The 24,691-nt window shown below is 42.3% G+C and overlaps 1 protein-coding gene across 6 annotated transcripts in view; it reads left to right on the forward strand.

Moving 5' to 3' along the window:
* Positions 1-18,054, forward strand: part of ncam1a (neural cell adhesion molecule 1a) — a 218,927-nt gene extending 200,873 nt beyond the window's left edge. For 2 of the 6 annotated variants that reach the window (XM_062406072.1, XM_062406073.1), the window contains 4 exons: positions 11,224-11,431; positions 12,924-13,040; positions 14,061-14,483; positions 17,856-18,054. In XM_062406072.1, the coding sequence (XP_062262056.1) occupies positions 11,224-11,431; positions 12,924-13,040; positions 14,061-14,483; positions 17,856-17,976 (869 nt within the window). In that variant the 3' untranslated portion in view covers positions 17,977-18,054. Of the gene's footprint in view, positions 1-3,233; positions 5,080-11,223; positions 11,432-12,923; positions 13,041-14,060; positions 14,484-17,855 lie in introns of those variants that run through there. The other 4 variants (XM_062406074.1, XM_062406075.1, XM_062406076.1 and 1 more) reach the window with 2 other exon arrangements.
* Positions 18,055-24,691: the final 6,637 nt, after the last annotated feature.

A 24,691-nucleotide genomic window follows, 5' to 3' on the forward strand; every position in this document is an offset into this window, starting at 1 on the left:
TAATTCATGCTAAACACTGCAGCACCCAGCTGTTCGCCACAGATTAGTTGTCGCCCTTTTAAAAAAGGAAAGTACATGTGTTTTTTTTTTTTACTTGTTATTAAACATTTACAACCTGAGCGGTTTGAGGATAAGAGCCACAGGGACACCTCGGAGGAACCAGACAAACACAATCTGACTTCCTGTTGATAATAAGAGAACAATATAGAAAAACATCTTCAGCTTCTGTCTCTGGAAAGTGAAGCCAATGCCTGAGAGCTGTATTCTCACAAATGACCATTAGAGGGCGACTCCACAGAAGAAAAAGAAGTGACCCCTACTTCTCTCAAATCTAAAATAAATGTAAAGTTAATAGGCAGATTTAGTAGTCAGTTAAAAATGTAGCAGTTAACTTTACAAATTGTATTTTTCTAACTCCCTGTTTGACTCACTCATTGTTTTCTTTCATTGCTTTTTCATTTCTACATCTCTGACTCTCTCTTTCTCCTCCACCGCCTGGTTTTATTGGGGTCTCACGGTTCAGAGGTCCGACCGACCACAACATGCACTGTGTGTGTGTGTGTGTGTGTGTGTGTGTGTGTGTGTATGTGTGTGTGTGTGTGTGTGTGGTCTGGTTCGGTGGGGACGCAGCACGTTCTCTCTCTGCATGGTGCCACTTCCAGCTGGATTAACTTTGTCTGTTGTTTACCGGAGACCCTTAAAAAAAGGCCTCGGCTGCCAGTGCATGGCCCATAAAGAAACCAGTTCTTTTCTGTTTTCGCTTGCTGGGCCACAGCCACATAGCAGTGGGAGGTTTGGATCACTCATAATTCAACCAGAGCTGAAGTTCACATGAGCTTCATCCAAGTCAGTCCTCCTTCGATTCCCATAAACACTTTCGTTTAGGGTTTTTCTGATTCAGTATTTCTTTTTTTAGACATTTCGTCCAAGTTGCTGCCGTTTGTTTTTCTCCTCACTTCGATGCACCTGGGAAATTGCTGAGGTTTATTTTTAGCTTCAACATCTGCATTTGATTTGAGGTTCCACAGCTGTTTTCGGTTACGTCGGCCGAAAACAGCTGCTCCGTTGTAAACAATTAAACTGGCTCCGATCCGCCAAATTGGCTCAGTGACGCACGTTGTGAATGCAGTGTTGATTCGAGGTTGAGTTTCAATCCGTCTGCTTGTTTTCCTCTTTTTCATTTCTCCAAATACTTGCTCAGGCAGCAGAAACGTATCGATCAAAGTGAATTGAAAGCATTTGAGAGTCTCTGAAAACAGTGTTAAAGCAACACCATGTGACTCTCTGACTGCAAAGCCCCGCTCACTGAACGGCAGATATTACCCATGATCCCCGGCTTCCTGAACCCGAAGGGAACAAATCCTCCGCACTCTCATTAGAATTCTTCATATTTTGAAAAGTCTCCTGCTGAATATTGGAGATTAAATCTGTTTTTTAATAACGTCTGAGTCTTTGTAGCTGATCTACAGTTCAACTCTTCAACTTGCTGGACCTGATTCTGACAAATTGAAGCTGCAGCTATCAGTCAGATCGTAGCAGCTCAGTAATCATGCAAGAAAAATAAACCTATTTTAAGGTTAAAATGTTGCAAAGTGTTGCTTTAAGTTACATAGGAAAATAAGATCAGTTGAATCTGTTGTGTCCAAAACCTTTATTTCAATCGGCTCGGTGTAATTTCCTCTTCCCCCTGCAGATACAGCTGTGCAGCGTTTATATGCCTGAGACTTGCGTAAAGTAGAAATGCTGCCCAGCTGTGTGTGAGGGGGGGGGGGGGGGGGGCAAACATCACAATTATCTTTGCAAACAGAATCGGTCAAAGTGGCAGGTGTAGAGAACTGATCCATCCAAATCTCCCCAGCTAAGGTTGATGTTGGATTAAAACGACTGGAAAAAAAAACAGCCATTAACTTCTGCAGTTTTTTTTTCCGAATAACATGAGATCATCCACGTCATTGACTTGACCCCCTCATAACCAGCTCCTGCTTTGGCTATGTGGTTTTGCATGGTTTTTGCGTTCTCCCTGTCATGACCAGTGGTGTACCAGCAGCTGAAGAAGTGTCTCACTGGGAATAGTGGTTCTTATACAAATGAAGAAATGATAACTTCCTCTCTATTAACCAGAAAACAGCTGCCTCACTCTTTGGACTCGATCTTTATTCAATGTGTGTCTTTTTAGCTAATTACTTGTTTTCGTAGGAAAGGTCATTTAAATTCCGGCGATTTGCGAACATCAAGTGTGTTTTGATAGAAACATAATGATGCTCAGATTACTCTTTGATAAGCGTAATGAGGAAACATCTCTGATGAGTGTGTCTGCCAAGTTGCAGAAGTATTTTACAAACTCATTCCTCTGTATAAACCCATCTCTTTGATGCTCCTGTGTTTGCAAAGCAGGTCGAGTATCTGATGCCACAGGCTTATTGGGGAGCTGCTAATTGGAAATTGAAATTATACATTTTCTTGTACAAGTCGGTATACCAGGCTTTGGCTCCAGCTTCCAAAAAAACCTCACATAACAAAATCTTAAACGTCCGACTGTGTCCGCGGTAATGAGCCGGTGGGAGAGTTAATGAGGCCTTCGGATCAGGTTTACACGTCAGTGGCAAGTAAGCACGCACTTGAATCGACCTTTCATTACACCACTGGTCATTACAAACCAGAGAGAATAGCTTGACTCGTGTGGATGTGCTCCCGCATCCAGGTTGTCATCTTCCTCTGAACGCTGCCGGTGAAAGAGTTCGAGCTGCACCTGGTTCACATGAAACGTGTGTCTGAAGAAACCTCCTCCTTTCTCCTGTCATCCCCCATCACCTTCATTTCTGTGACCTCCCACCCATGCATGCCATCGCACTGTGTGTCACTCGCCGTGCTACTAACATGCTACGACTTTCTTTTTTGCTTTGATCCTCTAACTTGGATTTCCTGTGTTTCTGTATTCCTCGGTTGAGTCTCTAGAAGCCTTTTCAGACTTGTATTTCTGTGTTTCTGATCTTTTTTTCTCTCTCTCTCCCTCTTCCCCCTCTTTTCTCCTGCTTCCTCTTTCCTCCTCGTCCTCTTCCTGTCTTCATGTGTGATCTTCTTGGGCACCTGTGGACCATGACATTGTCATACACACGAATTCCTTTCTCTGTTTGTGCCTTTGGTATTATTTTGTGTTTTCTTGTCACACCTTATTGCTGTGCCTCTCACTCAACAAATGTATGTACGTGTGTACTGTGGATCGATGACCTCAGCGACCCTCGGTTGCCAGTGTGTGACGTCCAGTCTGGCGGCTCTCCTGCTGTCCATGCTCACTGTGCACTGGCTCTCATAAACTGGTTCTGTTCAAGGAGAGAGAGGATAGTCTGAGCCGGTGAAATCTTTGGGCCCGGACCCCTTTGCTTTCTATGCCTTTTGACCCTTGTGCAGCCACACGCAAGATTTAAAACGATGGAGACAGGGACGCTGGAGGGGACTCAGAGTTGATGGGTGCTGAGAGAAAGTCCATATAATGCATTCATTGATTTGTACTTTTAATTTGAATGGCCCGCAACATTTTATACCAGTTTTAGGAGATTTTACACCACAACAGGCGGCCACTGAAATCTGTGATCCTCTCAGCTCACATAACGTTATCTGTCCTGAAATATAATATTAAAGATAAAATGAAGAACCATGATTTGTTCCTATAGAGGACACCAAGAAGCAATTGGTGCAACATCTGGAACTCAAGCTCCCAGAGACAATAACCATTTAAATTTTTGACCTTAACGGCTTGATGAGCACGTCAACACGGCACAGATAAAAACATTTAATTGAAATTGTTAGCCCTAAATAAATCTCTTATTGATTTGTGCCGTTAGATGTTTTGCCTTGTAGTTACAGCCCCTGGCCTGTAGGGGCTGCTGCAGCCCCCTCAGCACCCCTCCTTCCAGCGTCCTTGGAAAACAGAGTCGCGATATTGGTTTCATGATGTTATTACAGGGTGCTCAGTACTTGCATTGTTCTCGACTTCTGGGGGTTTAGACTCTGTTAATATTAGTTTACATTTAATTTCATTTTTTTTCATGTCTACACAATGAATCGATCCAGAGAGGGACACGTTTTCGAGGGTTTTGTCGTCATCACACGACGGACATGGGTGCTTCCTCTGAGATACAGTGTGAACAGAGTGTTGCTGCTTTGTTTTAGATACAGTTAGCACATTCATAATGCCTTAATGTGATCTCAAGAGGGGAGATAAAAATCAAAAAGAATTACCCGACACCGTTAAATCACGTGTCCACGGTGGCCTAACCAGGAACGGCAATCGCAAAGAGACTTTTATTTTGGAATTTATTGCCTAACAAACAGACACGCCATTCTGATCTCATGTCACGGACGACACACGAGCATGACGAGTGCATGAGAGCCGACACCAGGCATGATCCGGTGTTCATGAATGTGCTTCTGCAGCTGCTTCCAACTTCCCCCAGTCGAGCATTATGAATGTGGTAACTCAAGCGTTGAGTGCAAATGCCGTGCCTAATTTCTGTTTGATTAAGTTTTTTTGTGTTTTTTGGGGAAATGGGGGTGGGGGAGGGGGGAGGGGTTACAAGCTTGAGAAATCCTGCTTGACAAAGATGCAGAGATGGGAAAACACATTTGCAGAGAAATGTAGTATTGATTTTGGTCCGAGTACTCGTTTTTTTCAGGAGACTTTATTACTTGTCAATATTACACATTATGCTCACGTTCAAACACGTTGTTATGTAACCGCCTTGTCAGAAGAGAGAGGTCCGAGGGTTGTGCCGAGAAACTCATCATGTTTTTGTGAACGTGTACAAACTCTTTTCACACTGAGAAATAAGCGCAAGAAGGCCGCTGTTATTTTGACGGTTCATTGTTTTCTCTTTTTACCTGGAAGCAGAGAAATGTCTAAAGAAAAAAACAAATCAACGCTGACGTGCAACAGCTGTTTAAAAACAACTAAAAAATAACTCATTTTCAATTATGTGAAGTTTATTTTAATCCTCTGAGACATTTTTGTAAGTACATATCAGTGTATTTCCATGTAACCATTGTAGGGTTGAAATAAAATGTCTTTCTTTTTTTCATGAACGTAATGGCTTCCTGAAGCTTTTAGCTGTTTCCCTGCACGGAGTCTTGAAGGCCAAGTTTAGCGTCTGTCTTTCCTCTGCAGCGTTCACACAGTGTCTGTATTCTGCATTCAGTGTTGCATCACACCACCGAACCCACCAAACACTTATTAGAAGGTTAGAATCCTGGCTACAGCCGAACTGAAGAAGAAGATGCAGGTGGCATTCTGTGGGAAAACCCAGCAAATGGTGAACAGAGTCTTTCGAGAAGAGGCTTTACAATTCTGCAGCACGTGAACAATTTCTTTTAAAACTGAAATATAAATAATTTTTTTAAGAATGTGGTTCTTTTCTAAAACAAAGGAACTCTAGAAGTCATTGAGAATTAACATATATAACACTTTAAAGATCTTACTAGTCCTACTTTCATGCTTCTAAAATGTAACGCTAGAATATGAAACCCAAACTTTTGAGTTGCAGTTACAGCCACTAACCAGTAGGGGCTGCTGCAGCCTCCTCAGCCTCCCTGCTCCCAGCGTCCTCAGTTAAAACTGGTAGTTTCTCTCCTCAGCGTTAAAACATCTCTTTAGAAGCTGCTACTGCTTTTAGTTCCTTGGAAAAAAATGCAACTAGAGCAAATCAAGTGTGCAGCTAACTAGTTAAACATCAGATCAGCAACATGTCATTGAAAGCTTCCTGGGCAAAGCTAGCGGACGAGCTAACATGAAGCAAGAACGCGTGAAATCAATGTATTTATTGTTTAGTCACAAACAGAAACAACATTTAATGATTATATATGTCGTGACTACAACTCATCAAAACCCGAACAGCAAAAGTCATTGTTTGTTGTCGCCTTCCGAAAAACCTGACCCATATTCCCCCTACTGGCAGGATGCAGTATGACATTATTTCTAACTCAGTGAAAGCCGTTAAAAGAACGAGGCTACAGAAAGCCAATGCTCAGTCATCACCTTCATAAAGACATGATCTCTTCAATCTGAGAGAATCAATAAAGCATTGATACATATCCAGTAATCACACAGATGGTGATTTCTCTCTTTTTATTGGTGATGAAATCATCATGTGATCGATCCTGTAGATCTATTTAAAGGACAAGCACCGAACATGATGTGTTTTTAAACCACTGAATACGTCTTTATTTAGAATCGCAGGTCCGAGTTTCTCCAAACGGCTCGGTGCAGATGTTTACTCCGAGGGCAGCTCTTGAATTTCCCCGACCTGCTGAAATACAACGTGGGTCTGTTGTACTTGTTGTCAGATACCGGCAATGTTGTCTACTTGAAGAGCAGCAAACTCACAAGGTCCCATTCGAAGCGTGGATGCAAAGTGCACTTCACTTCCAAATAAGCAGTTGTCAAAGGTCCCTCAGCCTGATGTGTAAACTTTGAGGGGCCCTTCAGAGCCGGGGCCGAGGTGGAGGAAGCTGGAGAGGCTCTCTGCACGAGACCCAGGATGTGGAAGCACCGTGCAGCTCGCTCTCTCACTTCGACCTCACCTGGAGGTAGAATAACCTGTTTACCCAAACGCGAGTGAAGAGACAGACAAAGATAAAGTACCCGTAGATATATATATATATATTTTCCCCTTGTGATAGTTTCTTCTGTGCAGTTCTCATCTCTCAGCCGTGACCTTCTAACCTTCCTTATTTCCTGGGCCGGGATCAAAAGCCAGACTCGTATTCCTTCGCTTTATTACCTCTGGCAGCGCCGCTCCATCTCCACTAGGCTCCGTCACAGAGATAATAAGAGTTTACAACCCCCCCGAGGTGCTCTTTGTCCCCCCCCCCCCCCCCCCCCCTCCCAGCCCCGGTGTTCATCAGTGCTCAGTGGGTAATGCCGCTGCTGATCAGAGCTAAGTGCTTTTCATTTCTACTAATCAGGAGCTTCGTATAAATGTTTGCATCAGACCTGCGTTGCATATTAACAGAATATTCCTCTCCCCCCCGAGATGAAAGGTGCAGCCCCCCCCATCCCCTGCATGTAGAGCATCAGAGGAGCTGCAACGTGTTTTAGTCTGTCAGCTGGATGAGATAAATGAGATGCACAGCCGCGTCTCAAAGTCTTTTGGGAGATATTTTACACTCGGATAGAAGTTACGATCGAATCAGCAGAAATTTAGGAAATTAAGAGACAAGTTCTTTTAGATCTATAATCTACTAATGTTCCTCCTCTCTCTCTTGGTTCCTTTATCGTTGTCATTTTCCACAACTTCACTAATTATTGTAGAAAGCTTAATGTTGAGCTTGTTTTTCAAATGATCACATTTCAAATTCTAATTCTGACTGATTCAAAAGGCATCAGTCAGGAAAAGGCTCAATTCATCATCTCTGGCTCACTATCGTCTAACTTTAAATTTAAATCAGTATATCAATATATCAAAAAAACTATAAGTAAAACATTTCCCTAATGCTTCAACTTTTCACCCCTCACGCTCTATGAAAATGAGTTGGCAGTATATATATATTTTTTCCAAGCCAGTGTACACATCAGTTTTTAATGCCTGTTGCCTCTCTAGTACCTGAAATATTAATTTAAGTGTCTACAGCGTTACACACAAACACACACTGACACACGCACACAAACACACACACACACACACACTACACACACATGCTTCCTCCTGCATGAAGACTCCACAGAGATCTTAATCAGTCAGAGCCTGAGTCAGTTGTCAGCGTCTCTCCTGCTTCCTCGTGCAGAACAACAAGCTGAAGGCTCTGGACTTTATTGGTGGAGCAGCGCCACACGGTGGCCGAGCTCGGACGCACACATGGGGGATTACTGATGACACTTTAATGCAATGCCCAGAGAAAAAGGAACAGTATGGATATAATGGAAACTGAAAAATAATATAGAGTAAGAAAATGAGTTAATCAGATAGGATAGTAAAGGATTTGACAGTTTTTAGGTGGGGGTGTAAAGGATTAAGAATTCAATGCACATATTGATGCACAATTCTACTTAGCATGAAAAACTTTTACCTTAAACACACAATGAGGATGTGACTGTTTGTATAGAGTAGTGTAAAATGCGGGACCATCATCATTGGACCTACAATTGATGTTTTTGCGTCTCTGTGCTGAAACACCTTCAACTCTCCTCCTGCAGCCTGATGAGCAGATTCATCACCTCTCGCTCAAGTTCAATCTGACATATTAGACATATTTAAAATCCCGATTTACGTAATCAGAATGAAAATTAATGACAAATATTGTTCCCGGAAAAAATTAAAATAAAGCCATCAACGAATCAGGCGGATTTTGAGAGGTGAACTGAAAGTCTGCATGCGTTTAGTTTATCTCGTGCATCTCAGTCAACAGCGGCTGTTTGAACGCATCCCTCAGGTTCTAATGAAATGTACATTAACTGCCAATATGAAGGTCTTTCATCAACGTGCCCCCCCCCGCGTCTGAATGTGGCAGATCGTCTGTGCAGCCTGGACAGTAACCGCTTATTGATTTTCTGGGGATTGTGTGGTTTCCCAGTGAAATTGAGGCTTATCACATGCGCCCTGTTATCAGCACTCCAGTGTGGGGGGGGGGGGGGGGGGGGGAAGGGGTGGGGGGTGCTCAGTACTGTGCCTGACAGGCCCGTAAAGAGAAATGTTTGTGTAGTCCATCCTGACACATAGATTTGTGCGTTCTCTCTCAGCGAGCACTCGGTGACAACACCCTCGACACCAGCCACCCCCCCAAACCCACTGCCAGCCCCCCCCCCCCCCCCGGAGCCCTGAAAACACGCCACATGATTTATTGTGCCTGTTAAAATGCAAATGAAGCAACGGGCAGAGGGGAAAAAACAAGTGTTGACTGCTTCACTCTCGTCACCCGAGTATAAATACACCGGGCCGGCCCCACTCCTCCTGCTGCTCTGATTACAGCCATCAGGGAAAGTGAAGGACTGCGTTTCAACAAAAACTTTGAATTGAAATGAAACGTCTCGACTGACCGTGGGCTGCGTGTTCACTTCAAAAATGATTGTGTCATTCAAGAGAGGTAAACACAAACAAAAAATTATCGTTATCGTTCATTGTTAAATCCTGCAACCAAGAGGTTTTGAAAAGGGCCACGCTCGCTGTGCTCACCTCAGAGCCCCAGAGGATTGTGGGTCGGTGTCAGTCACATGTTTAATGGTGCGTTCAGGCGCAGCTTGTCAACTTGTAAAGTCGGGGAGTTTTATGTCGGTGATAAAAATATGTCACATGAACGGGACCAATGACAAATTGATGGTGGGGATGTAAATAACCTGAGGTTGGGTTGAAGTTAACATGAGATCACAGAAACGGCTGAGATATGAATATTTTAATTTATTTAATCAATCTTTTGGAAGAACATAACCGACGTGTACTCTGACATTTGAGTGTGGTCCATGCCCCAGTTGCTAACCTGGAGGAGGTGGTGTCCCTCTTTAAATAGAGACTAAGGGTATATAACCTTTATAAGATCAACCATGATTGGATGTAATTGGGTTTCTCATGTGCAAGTAGCAACAACAAAAAACAAAGTATGTAAAGAGAATTAATGAATCTGACACAAACGTGTTGCAAACATCTTACTGCCACTTCTACTGAGATGATTCTACAGCTCCATGTTTGTCAGGGTCACATTTTAATGCACATCCACTGAGCTCTGTGAGTCATTGTCTACTTCCTGTTTGAAGTATTTCGGTAAGTAGCTTGTGTTTCGACTCCATTCGATGTCAAATCAGACGTCAACATGTTTCTCATCGACTGTAATGAACCATTCATGGAAATTCAGGCCCTGACCCAGGTTACCAAAACATCCTATAGATCTGGGTTTTGTTTGTTTGTTGCACATTCAGCTCACACGCCGAGATGTTAATCTGTCGACCTGTTATCAATCTGGATTTAGAAATAATCTCATGAAATGGCTTTCGTTCTTCAAATGCAAAACCGCAAAGCCTGAAACCACCATGCACCTCAAATCCTGTTTACTCCACCCTAACAATAAAACTGCAATGTGCATTTTTTTTATGTAGAATAATTCTCATGTGTGGAAAATAAACTGCATTTGCACTTTACCCTCAAAGAGATTAAACAGCTGCTCGGATAAACCAGTTCAACCTTCATGTCTTCTGGGAGCAGCTGAGAGAGAAAATTGATTTTGAACTATCTGAAGTGAAAAGCTGGATAATGAGCCACATGACATCTGGTAATGTCAAAGAAACAATCAAGTGGTTTGTTTCTATGTTTCTTGGTGGGTAATTGTTCTGTTTATTCCAGTCGTCTGCCTCTAAGCATCATGGGTAAGAAAGGGGATGTTCGCAAGAATTTCACAAAGGGAATTAGCTCAGAATGTTAAATCGGACATTTAATGACATCTGACATCAATCATAACAAAATAACTTTTGGGACTTTTTAATATTTTAGAGGGTGACTTGATTAACCATCTAAGCAGTTTCACCACCAGTGTCTATGAATATATATTGTTTGTCACATTCTTTGCAGATGGTGTAACCAAATTACTTTTATAAACTACTCATTTGCAACAACACCCCAACCACAAAGGCCATAAACTGGTTTATAACCATAACTTCTATGAGACAATGACTTTGACAAATTACTGTAGGGAATCTCAGGCTTTTTTCTCCAGCGCAAAATTCCTGAGAACCAACCACTGAAGACATATTTGTCATATCTGACAAGTTCATGGTCAGAGGGCATTAGCATTAGCATTGAAGTGTTTAATTCTAAAATGTAATTAAATGTGTTTGTATGTCGTAAAAGTGCTAATATCATCCTTCTCATAGATTTAAGATGAAAGCCTGCACTTGTGTGTCAAATTGAACGTCTCAAGTGTGTCGACCACGTCCACTTTAGACAACAGACGTAAAGTTGTGTTAATGAAAAATGAAAGTTTTATTGTGTTTAGATTATGAGTTCCCATGTGGCTCTGACCTCCCTGAGAACAGAGCGACACACTTGAGGTCCTGACGACCTGAAGCACTTTATTAAAAGCTTGACTGCATTCCTCATCATCTCTCTCCCTCTCTCCTCCTAACTTTCTCTCTATCCCCCTCTCCTTCATGTTAAACCCTCTCTCCAACTCCTCTCCCCCTTCTTCTTTTCTCGCCTGGTTTGCTTGTGTCCCCCCCCCCCCCCTGTCCCCCCCGTCCGTGTCCTCCAGACGCCACGGGCAGCGTCTCGGGCCTCGGCACCGGAGCCATCGTGGGCATCCTCATCGTCGTCTTCATCCTGCTGCTGGTGGGCGTCGACGTCACCTGCTACTTCCTGAACAAGTGCGGACTCCTCATGTGCATCGCTGTGAACTTCTGTGGGAAGGCCGGCCCCGGAGCCAAGGCCAAGGACATCGAGGAGGGCAAGGCCGCTTTCACGTAAGTCCATCCCATAAGTGTGTAGGACACATTGTGATTGTGTAAAGCTGCTGTGATTAATGTAATTTGTATTATCTATAGATCATGTTGCTCTATGCACATTGAAAACATCTCTCACAGGGACAAACCCAGAGAGAAGCATCACAAGCTGAATTAAAATGATGCACAGAACAAATGTTCACCCTCAGCAGATGGTGAAGAGCAAAGTTGAGCAAATATGAAGAAAAGAAACTACAAATTAATGCTGGTGTCCCTGTGTTTCTGATAGAAGTTTGAGCAGATAATACGAATATAATAGAATACATACAAATCTTTAAATGCAGGTGGATGCAGGTGGAGGATGCAGATGGAGGATGGTCACACTGCAGAATTTACATTTAATAAACTTGTAGAAATAGAAAAGTCATAAAACCACACAGTGAGAGAGGTTTGTTAGAACTGTTCTCGCCCAACAGCAGATTGCACCGAGCATCCAGAAGCCCTGTCTAGATTCTCCTGATCCTACGATAGACTGAAAAGCTGTTGGGAGTTAGAAGTTAATACCTCGTGTACCTTTCACTTTGAGAGTTTTGGACAAAACAGCCTATTTCTCAAGATGTTTAACTAAAAATGAAAGCAGATAAACATGATTTATTTTTCCCCGACAACACAACAACTGACCAGGTTTTGTGTTGTGCAAATCTTTTTCCTATGATAACAAATATAAATCAGGGTAAGATAAAACTTCCTGTCCTCTTATATTTCTACTATCGGCAGCAGACCATCATGTGTAGGGTGGTTGTGTTTGTTGGAGGTTTGTGGCTGATGATTGTATACGAACCAGATATTGTTTATTTCAAACGCTGAGAAATTCTACATGTTTAAAGTGCATGTTGAATATGAACAGTCAAATATGCAGCCCTGTATTTAACATTACCACCGTAAGTGTCTATTTGTGTTTAAATGATTTTTCAGCATGCTCAGCCTTTGTTTGATCAGAAATTCAGTTCAATACATGGAGCTGTCCGTCATCACCGGCTTCAGAGATCAGCACAACAAAATTAATATTTAAAGAAAAAACGCTCGGATGAAACAGATTCATTGAGAACGAGCCGTGACGAGCACCGAGTTTGATATCTCACCTCAGATCTAAACATGTCACCCACTGCTCGCCATGATCACTTGAAAGCGCGAGAATAACAAAGGAGCCACCCGGGGGGGGGGGGGGGGGGGGGGGGGTACAGGTTGAGGATGTTCACACGCTGGAATGAAAGAATGAGTGTTTGTCGGCTCAAAGGAGAGAATCAGTGTGTTTACATGTTTCTACATCGGTAACAAATCAAATCAGTTTTACGTTGCTACTGATCACCAGTGATTCTTTAAATAGATTTGTGTATATCACATGGGTGGGGGGGGGGGGCAGGGGGGGCACGGAGGTGTCACTGTCTTAGTGTGCGATCACACGAGCATGCGAACTCTAACATTAATCGTCAGATTCCATTTCCACCGACAGGAAAGACGAGTCCAAGGAGCCGATTGTGGAGGTGAGGACGGAGGAAGGAACCGTCCCCAACCAAGAGGGGGGGGCCCCCACTGAGCCCAACGAGACCACGCCTCTGACAGAACCTGAGTGAGTCCAACAGGAACCAGAACCACGCCCACATTCTGCAGGGTTCACACAGACTCAGAATTCACTGCAAGAACCAAAATCATTGGATTAGTGAACATGTGCAAATGTAAACCTTGTAGAAAGAAGTAAAGTCAGGATAGTACCGATTCTATTTGACTTGCAAATCACATCTCTGTGTATGATGTGGAATATATTAAACCATAAAACTCTGTATACTTTATAATACAAGGCATATTAATACCTGTTAATATTCATTAGCCTCAGGTCTTCATATCTTTGAAGACGCACATCTACGCCACGGTCCAACAGGCCACCTCAATCCAAACAAGCTCCAGCAAATTACACACACTCATGGATAATAATTCTCTATATATATGCCTGATTCTTTTCATCAAGATCCATGAATTATTCCAACTGAAAGTGGAAGATTATTAATTTTATCTTCCCAAAATGCAATGTGGTCATTTTCCGCCGATGATCCATCTTTCCACAAAGTTTAGAAAAATCTGTTCAGTAGTTTTTACGTATTCTTATTCACAAACAAATAAACAAATAGACAGTGGTCATTTCCTTTAAGGCTGAGACTCTAACTCACTTAAAAAATACTAAATATTATAATTACAGTCAATCAACCACTTTACATGATAATGATTCTTTGACTTAAAGTTGATCAAAGTCAAATCCTGTCTGAACTCATTCAGATCGAGTCAGACCAACGATCACTTCCTTCTCCCGGCTCCTTTTTAATTTTAGCCTCCTGCTCCTGAAAGTGCTGCTTTCTTTGTGTACTTTACTGTTGTGTTATTTTGTTCACCCCCCCCTCACAAGTATTGTGTTGCTAACCTTCTGATTGTGTAGATTTTTCTTTCTCACTGCAGCACTGTAGCTCTCACTCTGCCTTGTTTATGACGTGCACTCTTCTACCCTCTTTATTTCTCTCACTGTCCTTTTTTCTTTCTTTTCTGGTGGTTCTCTGCTTCCTCCTTCCCTCCCTCCACCCACCCCCCCACCACCACACAGGCCCGCCGCTGCTGCCGACACCGCCCCCCCGGTGGCAAACGTGCTCCCCGCCACTAACTCGGTTACCGAGAGCTTTAGCACGGCACACAGCAGTCCTGCTAGCGAGAGCACCACGATAACCACCAGCGCCTCCAGCCCGACCAAAGCCCCCGTTGCCCCGTCCCCTTCCCTTAAAGCTAACCCCCAGCCGGATGTCGGGCCCCTGGTCGACCTGAGCGACACCCCTAAAGCCCCCACCTCCTCCGACCCAACCCCCGCCGCCTCAGAGGCAGTCAGCTCGCCCTCCGCTAACGCCGATGGCCCACAGAGCCAGAGCGAGCCAATCAAAGCCCCCGACGGCAGTAAGGACTCACAGGTAGACGGCCCGAGCAAGGATTCCCCCAATGCCCCGGTCACAGACTCGACCACGACAGCTCAACTTGAGTATGAACACTTTCATTTTCCCATCCCTCCACCTGTCACCTCGACTCTAGTGGCATCCCAATGAACCGTGTCTAAAAGGAAAATTCACCCTGGAATGTAAATGCAGTGGTTTCGGTGTCAGGAACACAAAATCACACACTGAATACGTACAAACACAAATCTTCCTCTTTCATCTTCACACACAACGTGAAGGAGGTTAGAAAAAAGAAATGTCGGCCCCTCAGACTTTTTCATCAGTGCCTCCAAACAGCTGCCTTCAGATTTCCACTCTGCTGTCTGATCCCTCAGTAGATATGTGTTTGTGTGTGTGGGCTCGGCACAACTGTTCAATAGATAAATATTGTGGGAGAAGATCCAGTGTGTGTCTGCCGAGCGCGGCATCATTATACCTGAACGAATGCAGCCGCAAATCTAGTTGCAGTTTGAAAAGGAAGCTTTGATTGTTGACAAGCCCCAGATTCTCAAGTCATAGGTTATTTGATTTCTTTTACAAACATCTATCTTTTTTATTGAAACGAGGCAAAAGTTCTGGAAAATATAAACTTCTGAGTCACAACTAAAAAGATCTGGATGAGCAAAAGTGGAAACACAAAAGCCAGATCCTCTAATTTAGGCCTCTCAACATGTAGGATCGCTGACAGGACATTTCAGGGTGAATCTTTCCAGTCGTTCCAGTGGGATGCAACCAGTGCGTGTTTGTCTTCAACCACCACCTCCTCCTCCTCCGTCCTCTGCTTGTTCGTTTCCTGTCATATCAGCTTCTTTGTTTTTCACTCATATCGTCTCTGTGATCAACCGACTTCCATCATCATGGTGGGAACGGTTGAATGATGTATTTGATTTAATCTGCACCTTATCCCCGCTGCAGGTGTAGTCACATGAGGACCTTTAATAGACTTCTTAGTATATTGGAAACATTTTAAAGGATCGTTATGCTTAAGGCAAGAAAGAAGAAGTTTAAAAAAAGCTTCCTGTCCTGCAGCACATCCAAAAACAGGAGACTCTTGTTTGCTTCGTGAAAGAATACGAAAAAAACACAGAATACTGAAGTATAGACCTCTGTGGTGGAAGTGAATGAACACGTTCAAGTAATTTAAACACGTTCTTTTAATATCGATGAAGGACAGCAGATGGTGAAAAGCCCCAACACGATGTCAGCCTCCCGCTCAGAGACACCTCTGGTTTCTGGTTTAATTCCTGTTTTATTTCACTGGGACTACAAAGGGTGATTATTTGGCGGTTTGGCCCGGAGGAGCTTGCAGATGTTGCTGATTCCCAACAGCCTGTGAGGATAATTAGAGAGCTGAGACACGAGATGAATAACAGAGGCTCGCTGACAATTACTCCTCTCCTGCTCCCTCGTTCTCTCTCTCTCTCTCTCTTCCTCGTCTCGAGCCTCCCTACCTCGGACGGCCGGCAGAGAGGAAGATGTCAGTGATGAAGAATGGGGAGTTGAGAGCTAGTTGGAAGCCGAGCTGGTGTCAGCTCAGCATCACCTTGATATAACCACACTTGTCATGGGAGGGATTTGTCTTCATAACTCTGTGACAGAGCTGAAGTCTCCTTCTCCCTCTGATCTAAAGGGATGATTCTTCCTCAGCATCCCGGCCCTGAGAAGTCTGCTCAGGCCTCTGGTGGATTTATTGTTGATTCTGAGTGACCGGCTCCTCCTCAGGATCCAAATCTACTTTATACACAGGTTCCACAGACTATAAACCCATAACTATACATATACATTTTATGATGCTGCTAAACAACACATTCCAAAAGGTGTTTTAAAAGCAGGGTTCAATCAATTTTAATTCAATTGGTGGAACTTTGAATTGTTTTATGCTAACAGCCTGGATGGTTTATGAATTATGTTCAAGTTAAAGTTCATTAGTTAGAACTTTAACGAACATTCACAATACAGAGTTTATTGACTTAAGGCTGACAGGTAGATCAGCATGAAAGAGCATTGGTTTCGTGAATCTGTCTGTGGTTGATCTCAAACTGGTTTGATCAACCACTGGCTGGTGAAACTGGTCTACATGGTGTTCTAGGCAAAAACCATCACAGAAATTTGGACCTAGGACCTTGAATACAAAATCCAGTATAGGTTCACAGTAACTTGGTACCACACAGTTTTGGTCACTCTAATATTTGTCCTTGAATGAAATGAAATCTACTGGGTAAATTCATGTTCCCCAGAGGATGAGCCATTCCCATTTTGGACACTGTGATCTGTCCTCTAGCTCCACCATTGGGCAAAAAAGTCTAACCTTTGTCCCTCTGGTCCAACCCTCAGGGCAGATTTTACATTTTGTGTTAATATAACATTTTACTATCATGGGATATAATGAGCATTTTCAGTAGTCACCGTTTCAATGCCCATATTATTTTACTTTAAAACATTAGATAATCCAAGTTTTCAAAGATCCCATCTCCTCTGAATACACTTGGTGTGTTCTCCTCCTGATGTCGGGGTCGTGGTGTATTTCTGGATCCTGCATGTAGGACAGTCTCTGCCCCGACTGTGTGGAACCCTCCGAGAGCCTGTGTGTGTCGGCAGCGACCAGAAGTGTATTGATTCGAATCTCTTCTAGAGAGTGAACACGTGCAGAGGACACGAGAGGAGGTGGATGTGCGACACAGTGAGAGTGTGTTGTTTTGCACCATTTTCTCCAAAACATAAGCAGCAGCAGCTTATTGCTCCAATACAATTCCAATGGGGGAACATATGCTAACAGCAGACAATGTTAGACTCAAGTGAAGAATGGCTTTAAAGTCTATTCCCATTGTGCCGCAGCCGAGTCCAGACAGCGTGTAATCCTCTTGTGCATTGTAGTTTGTGTTGTAGGTTATGCATCAGTCTTTCATTCCCTCATGCATTGTGCCTACTGTACCGGCCCTGTCTCATTCCACATCGCCGCTCATTGTTCCTGGGAAATAGCTGTGACATCCATGTACTCTTATTTGATGTCTGGCTCGGATAGCGAGCGTGATCCCATTATGTGTGAAATGCATTCAGTTCCAGGAAGGGAAAACAAATTCCCTCAAAGCATCGTGTAGGTTTTTTTTCTTCCCCATCTTTCTTTGAAAAATGACACAAAAGGCAGCTCAGAGGAGACAGTTTAGCCGAGAGAGCGAGAGAGAAAGAGAGAGAGAAAGAGAGAGAGAGAGAGAGAGAGACAGACAGACAGACAGACAGACAGACAGACAGACAGACAGACAGACAGACAGAGAGAGAGACAGAGACAGAGACAGAGAGAGAGGAAGACAGAGAGACAGAGAGAGAGACAGAGAGAGAGAAGGGACTTAGTGGATTGCTGCTAACAGTGTTTTTTTTTTCTTGTCTCCTTCTCGTTCTCCCTCACTTCTCTCTCCCCACAGCGGCAAAACTGTGAAGGATGATAACACCAAAGCCGAGACGGAGGTGAAGGACGCCACAGCGGAGGTGAAGACGGTCCCCAACGAGGCTCCCCAGGCCAACGGCAACGAGAGTAAAGCGTAATCTCCTCGCTGAGCGCCCCGGGAGGAATATGGTGGTTCGAGGGGGTTGGAAAGGGTGGTTGGGTTGGGGGGGGATTGTTTAAGGGTTAATCGAGGATGGGGGGGGGGGGTCACAGTCACTGAAACCTCAAAGCAATGTCACACATACCACCCCATTGCATCAGAAGAAAAGTAAAAGTAAAAAAAGTAAAAAAATAAATCATGGGTGTCTTTCTGCAGCGTCCTCTGACCGGAGAGATGTGAAGGCCCCATGCACATGCCTTAGTTCCTCCAATTTCCATTTGTTTAATTATCACAGGAAAAAACAAACAAAAAGAAAAGCTAATTCCATGCACATAGTTCGCCCACTTTGTTGTTTGTAAAAGTTAAACTGGTAAAAACTGTTAAATACAGAAACTGAGAAACTCTAGATATCCACGGTTGGACTGTAGCTTTACTTCAGTTTACTGCCTTCGTCATGTACACACATGTAAGACTGGTACGTTACCAATAATACTCCTCGTTATGCAGTATGGTCGCATTGTGGTAATGGATTATGGGTTTTTTGTTTTATTTTTTGTCAATATTTTTGTTGTTGTTTAAATAATGTGCAGACGTTACTGCCTATTTAGCTTTTTTTATGTTTCTTTTCCAGGGCTAGAGAGTAGACCGTTAGCATGCCTGATTTTTTTTTTTTTTGCAAAGTTACTGTATTTCTGTACACGTTCCTGTCATTTTGGTTTTTCTTATTTTCTAGATATTTTCTTTTTTTTCATTTGTTTATTTTCTGAAATGTTGTCTCCATATGGTTCTGGTCCAGATGTCACGTGGTCTAGGCTAAGAGAAACGAGAGGAAGACACCGGAGAAAGATTTAAAAACGCTGTCAACGTTAACGGGTTTCAACCCTGTCTCCTTCAAAATTATGTTTATATACTTATGCTTCGTATGTTTTGGAAAACATAAATTAGGATCAGAGGTAATGTTCTTACCAGTACTAGATCCAGAGGGAGGTGAAAAGACTGGGTTTAGATACGTCTACTAAAATAGTTTGGTTAAGATAAAAGTTAAATGTTAAGAAAGTGAACTCGAAAATTATTATTTTGTTGGAGATTTGCTCCATTTGAACATTTATTTTTTGTTGGATGGGAAACTTGGTCCCTCCAGTGAGTTCTGGGTCCACCACAGGGTCTCGTCCCAGTTTGGGATTCCCTGGAAAACCTCTAGTGAAGCAGACATCCTGAGAAGGTGCAACTGCTCGACTCAAAACTCCTTCTGAAGATCCGAAGTCCTCAGCCTATCTCTAGAGGCCTAGCCCAACTACCTTCTCCCTGTAGAAGAGATCTCCTACATGTGGTCACTGCCCAGAACCTAAACCCATGAGGATCAGAACCTAAATCAACCAGTAGATCATCTCCCTCTTCACCACAGCGGTCCTACATCTTCCCAATATATACTCTCTGTAGCAAATGAGCTATGAACGTAATTTCCAGGAGACCGGGTTTGGTTGGGTTGAACATAAGGATGTGAAGTTGAAGCTGCTCTCCTTCTCAGTGGCCACATCCCTCAAAGTCCAGTTGCGTCACATTCCTTAAGCGAGAAACTGCCACTGCCTTACTTGACCTAAAGTTGATAGAAACAAATTCTGTGTCTTATCCGCAGTCGACTGTTCATTCCACTTCCGGTCCTCGTCAACTCGTCAACTCGTCTACGTGACCAAACAAACCACACGGTCATTGGTATTTGTATTATATGAACTGGACCAATGAAAACAGAGAAGAAGAGTAAAGGACACTACAGGATGTAAATAAACGGAAGCCCGGCTTAAAGTTCACGGTTTCTTCTTGGTGGTAGCTATGTAGTTAAAAGTTAGTTAAATTATATAGATAGATTTAGGAGCAACATCGTACACTGAAACACCAGAACTGTGCCTGAACCACCAACCATTCTGGGCTGTTTTTAACTCCCTGCATGTAAGTTAGCGTTGTAGCTCGGGGGCGGGGCTAGGGGGGGTTGGGAAATTAGCGCTGATGCTAACCTGAACCTCCTGTCGATCTCGGCCTTTCATCCTCGCCCCCCCCCCCCCTCCCCTGGAAACCAAACACTTTGAAGGAGGTGGCGCCTGTAGCGGGACGCAGCTGATGCGTGTTTGTGTGTTTTTTTTTTTTTTTTTAATAATGTCATGTCGGTTTTCTTTTAGGTTCACATGAGAACACGCCTCTATCTCTTTCTCTCACTCTCTCTCTCTCTCTCGCATGTATACACACACACCCCCAAACTTTTAGCCAGAGGTGTTAAACTTCGTGGACCGGTTCTTCACGGGACGGGTTCGGGCTAAACTTTGACTGAAGAGGCCTCAAAATCTTCTTTTGTCAAAGTGAGAAGCAAAAAAAGACCGTTAGCCTTTAGCTTTTACCGGCTCCTTGTCCAAACTGGCTGAATTCGGTCTGTAATGGTTTCTCGCCGTGGGTTCTGATCCACGACCTTTAGTTTCCCTCCAAGCTGTAGCCTCACTTCTCGTAGACGACTCAGCTTCGTTAGATTCCCACACGGCCGAGTGACCAGACGTCTGATCCGCTCATCCACCGTCTCCTCACCTTCACCACAGCTTTTATCAGTGTGTGTCTGTATGTGTGTGTGTGTGTGTCACCACTGCTGCCACCCTGTCGCCGTTAAGTCTTTAACTAGTCTGTGCCTGCAGTGATGTGACCTGTATTGAAGGTCTAGTGCGGTTTTTTATTTAAACTCACTTCATCATGAAATTCTCACAGCACCATGTCCGTGTACTGCTGGACACTGGGAGGTCTGGTTTTTGTTTTTCCTGTTACAACTGGCTGATGACTGAATAAATCACACACCATTGGAGTTTGATTCTATTTGTGCTGCTTTGAAGGAACCACACATGATTTATTTTGGGCAGTTCGGTCCACTGGTTTGTTTACCCAGTATCTAATAAGACTGAGTCTGTGATCGGTATCAGAGTCTGTGAGATAAATCTCTGCTCAGTCGGAATGTTAAATACCTGGAGACAGATGGCATCGTCCCAAACACCAGTGCTCGTGGGCTGCTGTCGGGGAAATAAGGACAAAACCGAAATTACAATGAGAGCAGGCAGAGATGAGGAGATAGATGTTGAATCACAATAAAATAGAAAATGAATGAATTAGGAATTGGGAGAATTAAGAAGTGAAGTTGATTTAAAAAAGGGTTGGGGTTAGTGTTGGAGATCCAGATGGAGGATTATGCCAATTGGCTGTTTACTTCATTGAAACCCTCATTACATATTGTCCTTTAAAATAAAAGCCCAAAAAGTCACAGGTCATAAAGATTCCTGTAGGAAAACTGCTGGTGTTTGGATTTAATCGTAAATGAATGTACAAACTCAAGCCATTAAATTAAACTAAATTAGATTATTGTTTATTTTAATTAAATATTAAATGGGGTTTGAATACGTATAAATGCATTAAAGGTCAATGAAAGGATTTTTAAGATATTTCTCTTTTAGTTCCCTGAAAAATAAAGTCTTGTAAAATTTGTCATTATTTTTTTTTTTTGTACAGTTCCTCCTCTAGACTGCAAGCTAGTCCGCTGTGAATGTGTGCGTCCATTGTGTCCTTTGTCATAGAGCTGAGCAGATAGTTAGATTGTGGAGAGAAAAACGCATGTAGCTGATGGTGTGCGATAACGACAACAACAACAACAACAACGCACAGAACGTCTGACAGCAGCAAACTGGAACGACACAGTGCCTTTTGAATAAGAAACAGCAGCGTCCATTCCAACCCCCCACCCCCCACATCCAAGGTCTCACATCTCATCTCTCTGCCGATGTGCTTTTTTTTTTATCCGTCCTCTACACTTCAGCTGTAAATTAATCCGGGCTTGGTTTTAAATGGTCTCGTGAATTCTCACTGACTGCAGTGATTCATTGTTGGTTCTTTACATTGTCTTTGTTTAAAGGAACATTCCGGTTTGTTAGAACTTGGGATCCTTTGTCCACGTTTGGCCGTTGTTTCTGTTTTAATGATGAAGACGATGCTCCACAGTTAATTGGGGAATTTGATGATTTCATACATTGAATTTTGCACCAAACTTTTTGTATAATCCTGCAAATAAATGTAAAAAACAGAATAATAAACACGTAAACATAACCTTCTTGGTGAAGAGTAAACCTGAAAGGGATAAAAAGCCTTTCGAAAAAATTTAAACCAACATCACCAACATTTTAGCTCCAAATCCATCTGGGAAAGCTTCTGCCACTTGATGCACGTTCCCAGATCTCACCAGTCGAGTATGAACATGTTGTCATTACTAAAACAGACAATTGCCAAAGTGACACGATATGATCCCAAGTTGTAACGAAAGAAGAAATACATCTTAACTCATCATTCTAGAAAACGATCATCACACAGTGTCACACGCTTCACGACAAAGTCATGAGACCCGGTGACACTCTGCTCAGGTCCCGACTCCTCCAACGAATCTGGAACTGTTTGTCAGATGCTCGCATGCAAATTATATTAGAAAAGAAAATGATTCATCACAGTTTTCTTTTTTATGTGTGTGTTTTTTTTTTTGTTAAACATCGAAGGCTTCGTGTGTTGTGTTGATCTTTTTTCAAGTGTTGTGAAATGTTTTCAATGTTTGCTTCAAAAGAAAACTAATAAAAAAAACAGTGAGAGGTGTCGACAGTGGAATTTACTGAAGTACAGTGTGAACCATGTGACCTTTTGAATTTTCGTCTGAAATACAACACAAAAAGGCTTAAATGCTCTGGAATTTCAGACGTGGGACCAGATTTTGTGTAAGTTTACATGGGAAAACACTTGTACTGGTGTGGAAGCTCCTGAAAACCATTAGAGGACGAAACCAGTCCCTCTTGTTCAAATACCTCAACTATGACACAGACGCAGCCTTGAATCTTTCTTTCGAGGCCGACGCTTGAGTCAGTCAGAGTAAACACATCTGGGAGGTTTTTGTGATGAGGGAACAAAGCAAGATGAATTTTTCAGGGTTTGAAGAAGAGGAAGAAAAAATTTCCCAAACGAGACGGCTTTACATTCAGACAGGAGACGTCCTCGTCCAGCAGCTTTTACTCTTTCTGGTCTGCATCTCTTTAAACAGCAGTAGGTGTGGGTCAGACATTTAGGCTGCCGCCCCCCCCCTCTGTCCCTCCGTCTGTCCGTCACTGTCACCGGTGTAAATACAAAACACTTACTGAGGAAGGAAGGAAAACACGATTCGACTTTGAATTCTGCCAGAAATACTTGTGTTCAATAAAGTTAAAGGGAAAAAAGACAACGGCTGTGTGATTTCTGTTGTGATCTGTTTTGATCTTTTGCAGATAAAGTGTGAAAACTGAGGCACAAGTCAGAACACACTGATTTAAAAGGTTTATGACAATAAAGCACAAATATTTGCTTTTTAAAGACAGTTTTAAAGGTTCAAGTATGAAAAGAAAGAATAAAGAAACATGTCTACGTTTGGGTATCAGAAATAAAACAAAAAAACATCTATTATATATTTGATTTGTAATTATCTAAATATGTTAAATAGTGCGATAATATATACACTGTTTAAATATTTTAAATAGTTGACATTTTAAATTTGAGTCCTCATTAAATATCTTCTTAACTCGATTGAAAGACTTTTTGTCTTAATTTGAAAAGGTGATTCAGATCAAGATGAGAAAATGTCCCTGAGTGCAGATTTTAATCAGCTCAGTTCTATTATGTTAAACATCTTTTAATATTCATCAGGGTTCTTCAGTCATTTATTTATTTATTCAGTCGCTCAACAAACCAGGAGATGCGCATAACTGTGCTTTTATTTTCTCTCAGGCTTTAGCCTTGAGTGAAGGGGTTTATCCGAAACGCTGAACATTCCAAAGCTCCACTTATTTATGACATAATAAAACCTTTATTCTGTAAACATTCTTTGTGAGCTGAGAATCTTCTCAGGATAATTTATTTCATTTATTAAATACGAGTAAATAACTGACTGCAGCCTTCCGAGAATTCAGTCATTTCTCTCTGATATTTAAATTTGTATACAAGAATTCAAGAGAATATATAATACATTAGAATTTAGCCATGAATTTGAAAATATCATGTGAGGTGATGTTCATGCAGTTCTGCTTATTGACCACTAGAGGACAGCATGCTCCCAATCTACAGATATACTGACACTGACTTTTACAATTGAGGTACAAAACTGAGAATCACATGACTCAAGTTTTTCAAACTAAAAGGGTTAAATTGTCTTAAGTTTACTATCTTATATTATACTATAAACAACATTGATATTGAATTATTCTTATCCATTATAATTAAGTTAAAGAAACTTCAATCTGGACTAAACATCATCTTCTAACATCAGAATCAAAATCAAGTTTATTTCTTTAGTTTAATACAACTAATTTTCTTTAGTGCATAGAAACAAATCATAGAATTGAAATTCAAAATATAGAGCAAAAGCTAGAACTGTGAGTATGAGAAGCTTAAAATTCTACAGCAGAATCATAAGTGAAATATATGTAATAATGAAACATATGAATTTAAATATACAGAAATATCTACAATATGTCATGAAGAGCTACAGAGAACTGTGACTTAAATCAGAACCTTTCAAAGACCTGTTGAAAAGACTGTATCAGAGTGAAGTTATCTCTGGTTTGACCAGAGGGGGGCAGACTAACTCAAATTAACAGACAAGTCCTGCAGCAGATAAGTTTGGTTAA

This window comes from Platichthys flesus, chromosome 15 (assembly GCF_949316205.1).
Source record: "Platichthys flesus chromosome 15, fPlaFle2.1, whole genome shotgun sequence".
Classification (NCBI taxonomy): domain Eukaryota; kingdom Metazoa; phylum Chordata; class Actinopteri; order Pleuronectiformes; family Pleuronectidae; genus Platichthys; species Platichthys flesus.